Raw genomic sequence first — 12,772 nt, forward strand, 5'->3', positions numbered from 1 at the left:
CTGGAGCCCATGCTGAACAGAGCCCCTGGGCCAGACAGAAGCTCCCCAGGAATAGCATGGACCCAGGGTGTGGGCAGAGCCTGGTGTTGGGACCATCAGCCCATTGTGCCCCGTTTTCCTCCATCCCTGGAAGACACCTTATCAAGTGCACCGTCCTCAAAGTGTGAGAAGGGTGAGGGCTGGGGGCAAGGGGTACAGACACACCCTAGCTACCATGAGGCCATTTAAATTTAAATTCATTTAGATAAAGTAAAAAGTCAGTTACACTAGCCACATTTCAAGAGCTCAGTAGCCACATGTGGTTAGTGGTGACAGGACTGGGCAGGGCAGCTATGAACACTTCCGACATCAGGAAAGTTCTGGACAGAGCCGTGTAGACAGTGCTTCTGGCCTCACCTGGTCAGTTTCATGTCTCCCTGGTGGGAAGGGCACCTATGCTCTCCCTGAGCCTGAGCAAACACAGGTGGGGGCCTCCGGGAGACAGACGCTGGATGTGTTTGCAGAGGGTGATGACGCAGAGAGAGGACCTGGACACGCCACTGTGGAGCCTTCCTGTGAGCCTCTCCTGCCAGGCTGGGGAGCAGGCAGGGGGAGCAGACCTGGAAGGGAGAGAACATGCTCAGAGACCGCTTTGTGAAGACAATGGCTAGAGGGTGGGGGTGTTTCTGGATAAGGGTGGGGAGCACACTCAGGGGCAATTAAGCCAGAGTTGTTCTGGGGCAGAGGCAAGGGGATAGGAGCTGCAAGGAAGACGGGACTGAGCACTGGTCTCCAGGGGAAACCAGGCTCCCGGTGGGCAAGCGCGCCACCTGGCCTGCCTGCAGGAGGTGGCAGCCAGGTCCTCAGAGATGGGCCTGCCACATCCAGGCCCACAGTGGCCAGCCCACACCCACCTGTCAGCCTGTGCTCATCTGGACTCCCCCACCCCCAGGTTGCCCACAGGCGGGAAGGTGGTGAACACAGCTCCAGTGCCAGGCCAGACGCCCCACGATGAATCTGACCGCCGCACTGAGCCGCGCTCCTCCGTCTCAGACCTCGTCAACTCCCTCACCAGCGAGATGCTCATGGTGAGAAGGGCGGGAGGCCTGGCCCCAGCAGAGGAGCTGGGCCAGGTGGGGGTGGGCACGTGTGAGAAGGGTTGGTAGCACGTAGTTGGTCCACGCAAGGAGGGAGACCAAGTCACAGGCAGCCTGTAGAGCCAGGCCCCACATCAAGACCACTCGGCGCTTGTGACCTGGTTTCTTTTCCCAGCTCTTTCACCAAAATAACCTCTCTGTGCCTCGGTTTCCTTATCTGTCAAGTGAGAATAAGAATACTCATCTCCCTTCATCCCCTTTCTGAATTGTGAACCTTTTATCTGTTGCCACCTAATCGACCCTATAGACAGCGTGGAACTGCCCCACAGGGGTTCCATGGCTGTGATCTTTAAGGAAGCAGATGCCAGGTGTTTTCTCCCACGAAGTGGCTGGTAGGTTCAAACTGCTGACCTTTCAGTTAGCAGCTGAGCACTTAACCACTGTGCCACCAGGGATCCTCTGCATTGTGAAGGGACCTAAGAAAACCTATTCATGGAAGATATTTTTATGATCCTAGAAGAAAAGGCTGGTGGGCAGAGGACTTGGGGCAGAAGCTGCCCCTCCCTTGGAGTGGCGTCCCGGTGAGTGGAGGTCTCCGGGAGAGCCTCCAGCACAGCAGGTCTCATATTCCCAGACGAGGGACCTCCTGGAACCCACCATTGCTGGGGGCAGCCAAGACCCAGGGAGAACAGGAGGGCAGGAGCCACTGGTCCTGATTCCTATGAGGGGCAGCTGTGCTGGGGTTCTCCAATCCATACCCACACCCGACCTGGTGACTCCTGCCTCTTGGGATCTTAGTCCTGGGCTATTTTCACCAAGTTGGACAGGTTGTGGCTTCCCTTGGCGCCCCCTAGTGGCGGAGGCAAGTCACAGCCATTTGACCCGCCTGTGCTTTCTAAAGAGCCCTGGCCACCCAGCAAATGGGCAGCCAGAGATTTGCAGACAGGAATCAGTTAAAGGTCTGGCAGCTCAGAAATCCCAGTAAGGCTTCCAGACGGCATGAAGTTGGGAACCTGATGCCTGTCTGCTCAGCTGGACTTGACTTGGGGCAAGTCACTTCCTCTCCCTAGACCTCGGTTATCCCTCAAACACTACCTCTGGTACCATGGCCCCCCTTTCTGAGGCCTTCTGCCATCTTTGGTTCTGGCCAGCTCTAACCATCCATCTCCACTGCCTTTCTCTAGCCCAGAGCCTCTCAAATTTTAATATACACCGGAATCATCTGGGGAGCTTTTTAAAAAGCAGATTCGGAGTCAGCAGCCTCCAATGAGGCCCAGAGTCTGCATGGCTTTTGGGTCCAGATTAGAACGTCAGCGGGTCCCTGTCCTGGATCTGGTCTCCCTTGGGCCTGCCCACTTCTCCGTCTCCCCACCCCCTCAGGCCCCTTCATGCCTGGCCCTTCGCCACCTCCTTCCCATCTCCCCCACCCGTATGGAATGGCCTGAGCCATCCACTTCTCCGGACAGAAGGACGCAACACTACCCACCCGGCCGCTCTGCACAGCCTCCTAATTGGTTGCAGCTTCCCGGTAGCCAGGTTCCCAGAAGGCACGGCCCTTTCCCAGCCAGCTTGCCTGGCCCTTGCTGCCCGAGGGAGGGGCCAACAGCCCTATAGCTGCAGCCCGAGGAAGTGCAGACACCACCTACCTCCCACGTGCTCAGGGGAGGAGGTAGGAGGCAGAGCCTAACTGCCCAGCCCTAGGCCAGCGCCAGGGCATTGTCCTTGACAGTGATGATAGAGATCAGCAGGGCAGGTGGAAAGCCATTGTGACTGCACCCGACCCCTGTGGTCCCCAAGCCTCCAGCTGTCAGAAGTAGGGGTCAGCACATGAGTTGGGCGCCCACAGCTGGCCAGAGGAGGGGCCTGAGGAGTGGGGTGACAGAGCAGAGGCTCCTGCCCTGGCACAGAGGCCTCTAGGATGCTCTTTGCTGCCGCCTTCTGCAGGAGCAGGGGCTGGGGCAGCATCTCCCCCGGGGCTGCAGTACGGGTGGCCAGCCCTGTTGCCATGGAGACAGCATCACGAGCTGCCCAGCTGGTTAATTAGGACTCAGATCTGTGGCCATGCTGGGGAAAGCTTGGAGTGTTCCTAAAGTCACTGCCCCCTGCTGAGGCGAAGCCCACCTGGCCCCAGACAGGCTTGCGTGGGAGCCAAGGGCCAGATGGACAAGGGACCCTCAGGTGGGGCTGGGCCACCTGGGCTACACTCACCAGGCACTGCACCCTAAAGGAACAGACAGAGGTAAGCGGTCTGCCAGCACTGCCTAGGCAGGCCATGCCCCAGGGTTTCAACCACATGGCCAGCAGGGCTGGGCCAGGCTGTGGAGAGGTCTGGAGAGGACGTGAACCCTATAGCCTTCCAGGAACCCTGCCAAGTAGGTCTCTCGTCCCTGGTCAGCAGATGCAGAAAACAGGTTCCAAGGGAGTGAGGCTGGTGGGAGCTACGAGGAGTGCCAGGGGAAATGGACTCGGGAGGGAAACCACGCCTCAGCGGGCCTTGGAGGGGTTTTGGGGTATCCAGATCCAGCCAAAGGGGCAAGGCTGGAGGGCCCCTCTTCCACTATGAGGAAGAGCAGGGTGACAGCTCAGACCCCACCCCCACCAGGTATGGCTGGTGAAGCCCCAGACACTGAGGCTGAGCATGAGAGCCAGGGCAGGTGGAAGGAGGCTCTCAATTGCAGGGCCCTGACTGGGTTCGAGTTCAGACTCAGCCAAATAGTCATGGGTGGCTTGGGGCAAATCGCCTAACTTCTCTGTGCCCCAAACCAAAATTGGAATCCAATCATGCTGGCTCTGTCGGCTTTTTATAAGGAGTAAATGAGGGAATGCCAGTGAAGGCCACAGCACAGGGCAGGGTCTGGGCACGGCAGGCAGCTGACATGGTGACACGGCATACCTGTTGCCACTGAGTTGATTCCAACTCGTAGTGGCCCTACAGGACAGAGTAGGCAAGGCTGTAATCTTTACGGAAGCAGACTGCCACATCTTTCTCCCTCAAGCAGCTGGTGGGCTCGAGGCGCCAACCTTCCAGTTAGCAGCTGAGTGCTTAACAACTGTGCCACCAAGGTTCCTCTGACATTGGATAGTTACTATGATTAGTGTGATTTGGCTGCTTCTCACCTGGGGCAGGTGAGTCCAGGCTAGCTTGGGAGGAAAGTCTCTCCGTTGCCTTGGGGGCGCGGGACTGCTTTGGTGGATCTGTACTGGCCGTGCAATCTTGGACAAGCATCTTAACCTCTCTGAGCCAGTCTCCTCAGTTAGAGGATGATGATAACTGCCTCGCCGGGCTGTTGTCAGAATTCATTAAGAAGCTGATGTAAAGGTCCTCATCCGTGGTAGGTATGCACTGTGCATGATTACCTACTATTTCAGAGCCTGGGGTGGCTCTCCAGGATGGAGGAGGGGGCAGAGAGCTTCTGCAACAGGAGCGGAGGACAAGATAGGTGGCACCAGAGCTTTCAACTCTACTTTGGCTCCTGGGCCCCACCCCTGGTTCTCATCCAATCCTCTGAGGACCTTTGAGACGCAGGGATGCAGGGGCCAAGTGGACCCCCGCCTGGGTCTGGGGCAGGGCCCCGCAGCGAGGTGTAGGGGTTGGTTTGAAACCCTTCCCCATGAGCACCACAGCTGAGAACACTTGGCTGAGAGACCCTCCCCCCATTTGCCAAAAACCAGTTGCGATCCAGTCGATTCCAACTCTTGGCGACCCCATGTGTGTCAGAGTAGAACTGTACTCCATGGAAATTTCAATGGCTGATTTTTCGGAAGTAGATCATCAGGCCTCCAACCTTTTGGTTAGCAGCCCAGCATGTTAACTACCCAGGGACTCCCCTCCCCTTTCACTTCCCATGTTTTCAATGTCAGGCTGGGAATTCTATACCCACCTCACCCTCCACGTGACTATTCTTTGCTGGGTTCCAGCCCACGTGCCCCCTTCAGGGATGGGGGCTGAGTGCAGGTGTTGACCTCTCTGCCAGTGGTTCTCAGCCCTGATGCCCAGGTAATGACTATATAGACCCCCAGGCCCCACCACTGCCCAAGCAAATCAGACTCGGTGGTGGGCCTGGAAATCTATTTTTAAGTGTCCTGGGTGATTCTGCCTTCCACAAATAAACGTTGCTCCCAAAGACTCACCTCTTTCATTTTGTAAATCATATTACCCTCAGTACCCTGGAAGGTCGCTTTTTAAAGAATCGTGGTAAAGCCTTTTGAGATATGAACACTCCCCCTCATCTGTTTTGGAGCCCAGGCTTCTGTGTTGGTGTATTTCACAGTGGGCTCCACATGGCAGGGTGGGAAGGTGGGAGTGGGAGCTCAAGGACCCCAGGGCGGCGTCAGGGAGGAGAAGGCAGGCTTTGGTGGTGCTTTGGGTGGGGGGTGGGCCCAAGGGGCGAGGAGAGGCTGGGGAGCCATGCGCGCTGCCCTGGGGTTCAGGAGACGGGGGCTGCCTGGTTGCCCCTCCCTCCCTGTGTGTCCTTGGCTGAGGTACTTACTTGCCCTTGAGCCTGAGCATCCTCACCTGGGTGTGAATTGGGTTGGGCAGCCACTACCGGCTCCACGTTGGAACCAGAAGGAGAGCGCCCCTCTTGACAGTTGGCCTGGCCTGGGCCACAGGAAGGCCTCCAAGCTATGCTGGCCTGGGGTGGGGCCTTGGGGAAGCAGAGTTCTCCTCAACCACGCTGGCCTCTCCCTGCCCCCAGCTGTCCCCAGGCTCCGAGGAGGACGAGGCCCACGAGGGCTGCAGCCGAGAGAACCTGGGCCGGATCCAGTTCAGCGTCGGCTACAACTTCCAGGAGTCCACGCTCACCGTGAAGATCATGAAGGCCCAGGAGCTGCCAGCCAAGGACTTCAGCGGCACCAGTGACCCCTTTGTCAAGATCTACCTGCTGCCAGACAAGAAGCACAAGCTGGAGACCAAGGTGAAGCGGAAGAACCTGAACCCCCACTGGAATGAGACCTTCCTCTTTGAAGGTAAGGCAGGTGCCACCCTCCCCACCCAGGCCCCCCCTTTCTCCACCACCATGCCCGCACCCAACCATAACATCTGTGACCACATGGGCAAACATATACATATACACACCTGTAGGCACACAAATGCACTAACACACACGTCAGCATCTTCATGTTCATGCTCACATGTATACGTGCACATGTGCAAACATCCACGGGTACACTTGCCCAAGCACACACAGGCACATGTCTTGGCCCAGTTCACCCCGTACATTTGGTGTCTAGCTGGGACCAGGTCACAGGGGCCGAGCAGAGCTGGCATCTCACCCAGAGGCCCAGGAAGAAAGCCAGGCTACGGCCTGGGGTTTCAGCCCAGACAGAGCTCCTCCCTTGGAACCCGGGGAGAGGAAGACAAAAAGGGAGGGAGCACCAATAGGACCCAGAAGTGGAGCATCATGGAGCAGCCACAGCGTAGTGGCCAAGAGTACAGTCTGTGGCCCAGGCTACCTGAGTTTGAATCCCAGCTCTGCCACTTCCTGGCTGTGTGACCTCAGGCAAATTCCTGAACTCTGTGTTTCCTCATCTGCAAAACAGAGATAGTAAGTGAGGATTAAACACATTAGCGGAGTCCCTGTTGATGCAAATGGTTAATGAGCTTATTTGCTAACCAAAACGTTGGAGGTTCAAGTCCACCCAGAGGTGCCTCAGGAGAAAGGCCTGGCAATCTATTTCCAAAAAACCAGAATTGAAAAGCTTACGTACAGTTCTACTCTGACACACATGGGGTCACCATAAGTTGGAAACAACAGCAACAGGAACTAGAAATACATAAGGCAATTTTAAGTGCAGTCAGAGCAGCGTCTGACACCAGAAAATACTCTACAGGCGTTTGTTAAACTGGGGTCGTTTTCTGCACCCTGCCTGGGTCAGGCCCCTCTAGATACACAGGAACGGCTCTAAACTATGCCCTCGGGTTCCTGGAGGGCCTCTGAGGCCCTTGTCCTTCCCCTCTCTTGCAGCTGGTCTTTGAAAGCTCTGCCTTTAATCTCTCCTCTCGGGATTCAAGGTAACCAGGAAGCAGGGTGTATGAGCCCGGCCCGGCATGAGGAAGATGGCCTGTCTGTACACTTAGAAACCAGTTCAGTCAGTGAGACTAAATCCCTATGGCTCTGCCTCCTGGGGCCCCAGCTCTCCAGGACCCTCAGCGTATCCCAGGGAACCTTTCCCACCTGGTATCCTGGCCACATAGCACCCCACCTGCCCTGCAAAGTGACAGCCAACTCTCCCACTAAATTGAGGGTGAGCTGGAGGGTGCTTGTGTGTTTCTGGACCCCCTCCTCCCTAGGTCACTTGGGGGACGATTTACAGATGGTGCCCACAGTGAGAGGCTTATGGGCAGAGCTCCCATCCACCAGTCCCTTTCACAAGTATTTACCCAAAATCAGCTGTGGCTGAGCACTGTCCTGGGCACTGGGGTACAGAAAAGAATGAGGCACCATTATGGCCTTCAAGGTGTTCCTGGTCTAATGGAAGACAAAGCTGTGTAGATAAAGCATTCACAGCATGGCAGGTACTACAGGAATCCAGTAGGAGCTCCCCCTGGTGGTGCTGGAGCACATTTCTCGAAAGAAGGACCGTTCAAGATGGGTCCTGATGGATGAATAGGAGTTTTCCAGATAGGAGGCTACCTCCTCTGGTGTTGAAGAGAGCTGACTCCGGTGCAGGGGCCTTTTGGAACCTCCAACATGTCCTAATGCATTTCATCCAAATAAATGCCAAAGGTCTTCTGGGCAGCGTCACAGATGAGCAAAACACAGCCTCTCCCCACCCTTCCTGCTTAATATGATGAAAGGAACCCTGAAGGAATTCAGAGGCCGGGGGTTGGGAGAATGTAGGATTTCCTCTCCCAGCTCACCAGCTCCTGTCAGAGGTTCCTCAGTGCTTCCAGAGTCTCAGTTGAAGGCCCTAGAATTTTCTAGAGCTCTTCCCCTTCCTTCCTCTTCTCCAGTCAGGCTGAGGTGTGTCTATTCTCCATCCCACTCCCACCGTGGTTCAGGCCCCCATCACTTCAACCCCCAGGCTGGCCTGTGCCGCCTGCGCCTCCCTGGCCAGTTCCTCCCACCCCAACTAAGCCTCCCAAGCTCGAATATCCGGGCTGCCCCTCCCAGCCTTAGATACCGCTCCACCTCGCACGGTTCTGCTGCTCCTTCAGACCACCTGACCGGAGTATATCCATTCATTCAACTATTTATTCACTTAACAAATATTTATCCAGTGCCAACTATGTGCCAGAAACAGTGTCAGACCCTGAAATCCAGTGATTGACAACAGAGATGCCCGCCTGGAAATCCCAGTCTAGTGGGAGAGGCAGACAGTAATCACGGATACAGACAGATAATCCATATGACGGTTTGGGGTGCGTGTTGCCAGAGGAAGGTGCTAAGAATGTGTAATAGGGGGCCTGACCCCGTCTGGGATGTCAGGAAAGATAGCTGAGGCCCGAAGGACGAGAGGAGCCAGCACGTCCCAAGTCCAGAGGCAGGAAAAGTCGGTGTTGAAGGGCCAGCAAGGAGGCCAGTAGCTGGAGCCTAGTCATTGCATGGAATCATGGTCACAGATGAGTGGGGAGAAGACAGCCAAATTGTGAAAGGTCTCAAAGCCAGGCTCAGGGGCTGGCATTTATTCTAAGTGCACTGGGAAACCATTGAAAGGCTTGAGGCAGGAGAGTATCATGATGGGATTTCTATTTTTAAAAGCTCACTCTGGCAGCTGTGTCCCGAATGGACTGCAGGAAAAGCAGGGAGTGCCGTCAGGAGGCTATTGGGAGTCTCCAGGCAGGAGGAGCTGGGGGGCTGGTGGGAGGGCTAAGGCGATGGTAGTGGAGACTGGGGACAGTTACAAGATCTGTTTTGGAGGAAGAACCCGAAAGACGGGCTGATGCATCGGGTGGAGGTGGAGGGGGCGGGAAGAGTCACAGGACATGAGTACTTCTATTTCCATACCTTTGCTATGTCCCTTCCCTGGTTGCTTCTCCCACCTCTGTCTGTCCTGACACCTCCTGGGGCTTGCCATGGCCATCTCGAGGTGCTACTTTCTCAGACTTGCCTCAGGACAACTGGCAGTAGCAGGGCTGCCCAGAGAGCAGGGGGGCCGCTGCCCAGCCCCAAAGATGGACACAATGGATGGACGAATGAATGAGACACTAAGGGTCCCACTTCTGCTCTTTATTAGCTATGGGACTTTGGGCAGATAATTTAAGCCTCTGAGCCTCAGTTTCTTCATCGGAAAAATGGACATGATGCCACCCACCTCGGAAAATTGTCAAAGAGACAAGTGAGACAGTGACGGTTCTTGCTGGCTCTTCAGTAAGGTCTGAATGCTGGTTGTTCCCTGCTGTGCCTGGATGGGATGGTGGTGGGAAGGCACAGGATAAGCCGTCCTCTTGGGGCCATCCTGCCCAGGAACCCAGCCCTTCCTGGGCCCCATCTTCACCTGTGCTTGTCTATCCCCCAGGTTTTCCCTACGAGAAGGTGGTACAGAGGATCCTCTACCTCCAGGTCCTGGACTACGACCGTTTCAGCCGCAATGACCCCATTGGGGAGGTATCCATCCCCCTCAACAAGATAGACCTGACCCAGATGCAGACCTTCTGGAAGGATCTGAAGCCATGCAGCGATGGGAGTGTAAGACCCCACCTGTTGGACCTTTGGCTGGAGGGGGCTGGAGGGTCGGGGCTGGCAGGTCTAGGATTGCCCAGGAGAGATGTGGGGAGGGGGTACAGTGGGTGGACCCCCAGTGGGACAGGGTTTCCTCCAAGTCTTACAGTGGGAAACATACCTGAGCTATGATGAAGAACTCAGGGTTCTGCCAGGGAGTGGGGTACTGGGGAAGAGCTCAGACCTTCACATATGCAGGAGGTGACAAAGGGGCTGGGTAAACACCAGCTCAGGGTAAAGGGGGCCTGGCAGCAGTTGAGCTGCTCCCCACCTAGTCCCCATGCCCTTCCCCGCGACCCAGCCTCACTTCTCCTATTGTCCCCCCAGGGGAGCCGAGGGGAGCTGCTTTTGTCTCTCTGCTACAACCCCTCTGCCAACTCCATCATCGTGAACATCATCAAAGCCCGGAACCTCAAAGCCATGGACATCGGGGGCACATCAGGTGCTGGGGCACCTCGTGGCAGAGGGCGGGCAGGCTGGAGGGGCTCTGGTGACAGGGATGTCACTCTGGATGTGGAGAACAGGACCTTCTCTGTGGCTCTCACCCCCAATGCTTTGCACCCCACTTCTGGTCCTAACTCCTCTACCCTAGAGGCCTTGGTGGACACCCTTTGGAATACCCTTAGAGTCAAATCATCTTGGACCTTGTCCTTCTGAGAACCAGGAAGAAAGAGAACATTGTGGTAGGGGGATCTGGGTTCTAGCCCCAGCTCTGACAAGAACTGGCATATAACACCGGGCCAGGCCTTTGCCTCTCTGGAGCTCCATGTCCTCATTGGTGTTAACAGGAGGCACTAGATAAAGGCCGAGGTTCTTTCTAGCTGCACCATCAGCTCAATCCCGCAAATTCCTCTCATTGTTGCTTGGGTCATTCCTCACCCCTTTGGGAAAGGACACAGCTCCCCTGCCCCAGCTTCCACACCTGGCAGGGGAAGTGGCCCTTCTGACCCTTTTCCTGCCCTCCAGACCCCTACGTGAAGGTGTGGCTCATGTACAAAGACAAGCGGGTGGAGAAGAAGAAGACGGTGACGATGAAGAGGAATCTGAACCCCATCTTCAACGAGTCCTTTGCCTTCGACATCCCCACGGAGAAGCTGAGGGAGACGACCATCATCATCACCGTCATGGACAAGGACAAGCTCAGCCGCAATGACGTCATTGGCAAGGTAGGGGGCAAGGCAGGTGGAGTCTGCACACAGCTGACACCTAGAGGGGGCTCGTTCCTTAAAAGATAAAGTTAGGACAGTAGGTGAGTGCAGGGCTGGGCACCAAAGAGATCAGGCCAGTCCCTGCTTCTCTCTTGGCTGTTTCCTTGTCTAAAAAAATGAGAGACTCAGATGAGACTCTCCCTAAACTTCTCAGCAGTGTCCCGCTATAGGTCAAAACAGACCACCGGAAGGTCAGGGATAAAAGGAAGTGGGAGAGAGAAGTGCTCTGGATCCCCAAAAGAGAGTTTTCTAGACAGTACCCTCTGATAGGTAAGGACTTCTGAGGCATGTTGCCTGGGGTCTGGTCTGCACAGGGTGAGCTGTGTGGGGCAGCATCAAGACTGCAGTCAGACTCCAAGACCTGTGCTCATTTCCCACCCCGTCTACCTCTAAACAGCTATGTGACCTTGGGCAAGTCACTTTGCCTGTCTGAGCTTCAGTTTTCTCATCTGTAAAATGGAGCTACTAGTACCAACCCTACAGAACTTCACATGGTGGTGTAAGAATTGCCAGAGATACGGGAAAGTTCTCCTTGTTTAAATAACCTCTCCTTATCACATATTAACCAAAAAATCCATGCCTGACCATGAGTTTTTCCAGGATGCAATTCTGTGACATAGACCCTTACACTTTTCTACTTTGAAATGTCTATTTCCTGTGTGTGTTTGTGGCTTAGTGTTAAGAGTGTGGGCTTAGGAGTCAGACTGCAAGGGCCAAATCCCAGCCCCACCTCTGAACAGCTGTGACCTCCCTGAGCCTCATTTCCTCCTCTCAAAATGAGAATAAGACAGCCCTCCCCTCACAGTGTGGAGCCCTGGTGGTGCAGTGGTTAAGAGCTGGGCTGTGCACCAAAAGGTCAGCAGTTTCAATCTACCACCTGCTCCTTGGAAACCCTACAGGGCAATTCTACTCCATCCTATAGGGTCGCTATGAGTCGAAATCAACTTGATGGCAATGGGTTTTTGGTTTTAACCTCACAGTATGCTGGAGGAACTCAATAAGATAACATAGGCGAGGTGCTTAGCGTAGTACCTAGGATGTATGCATTGGCTACTATTATAATAAAAGTTAATTTTGAGATGTTCCTGCTAGACATGGCCACGCTAAGGGTGTTCGTGCCCATTCTGGGCATCGTGGTTTGACCGGGAGTGGGGCAGGGAGCCAGTGCTTCAGGACAGAGAGGGAGGTGGGTACCTGAAGCAACTGATGGGAGAACACAGATCACGTGGGGCGTTGCCCTTTATGAGAAGATGGCCAAAGGTGACCCCCGGGCACCCACAGGGAATGGGGCTGAGGGAGAGGCATCCCTTGGACAAATGGGAATGGAGAGCCTGGCTGTGGGGGATGAGGGAGGCAGTGTAGACTCCAAAAGGACAGCTGGCCCTGCCTGCCATTGATCATGGCCCAGAGAGCCTGGCTGGCGGCCTGTGGTCACACGTGGGACAGCCCTGCAGGACGGCAGCATGTGCTGTGCAGGGCTTGTGGCTGCTGAGCCCCCTTCACCAGCTCGGGCCAAGGGCCACATAATGTAACCACGTCTAGGCTTTTGAAGCTTAGCCTTCTGGAGTTGGGTTTTCCTTAGATACCAGTTATAGCTCCACTTAAAACAGCCTCCTCTTGGCAGAGCCCAGGCTAGGTGGATTTGTTCCCACTTTGGCCTGAGTAGCTTAGGGGGCCTGAGCATCTCCAAGCCCAGCCGATCCTTAACCCGAGCTCAGCCCCAGGAAGCCAGGAAGCTGCCATTCCTCTCTGCCTGGCATCACTCAAGGCTGTGGGCATCATGCCGGGGCAGAGGCTGCAAATGGGGGCCAATCCTGGAACTGGG

General features: G+C 55.5%; 1 protein-coding gene across 2 annotated transcripts in view; it reads left to right on the forward strand.

Annotated features, from left to right (window-relative positions):
* The window catches only part of SYT7 (synaptotagmin 7), a 64,035-nt gene that overhangs the window by 48,097 nt on the left and 3,166 nt on the right, over positions 1–12,772 (forward strand). For both annotated transcript variants that reach the window (XM_064287956.1, XM_064287957.1), the window contains 5 exons: positions 932–1,067; positions 5,774–6,044; positions 9,537–9,706; positions 10,067–10,181; positions 10,706–10,905. In XM_064287956.1, the coding sequence (XP_064144026.1) occupies positions 932–1,067; positions 5,774–6,044; positions 9,537–9,706; positions 10,067–10,181; positions 10,706–10,905 (892 nt within the window). The remainder of the gene's footprint in view (positions 1–931; positions 1,068–5,773; positions 6,045–9,536; positions 9,707–10,066; positions 10,182–10,705; positions 10,906–12,772) is intronic.

This window comes from Loxodonta africana, chromosome 7 (assembly GCF_030014295.1).
Source record: "Loxodonta africana isolate mLoxAfr1 chromosome 7, mLoxAfr1.hap2, whole genome shotgun sequence".
Classification (NCBI taxonomy): Eukaryota; Metazoa; Chordata; class Mammalia; order Proboscidea; family Elephantidae; genus Loxodonta; species Loxodonta africana.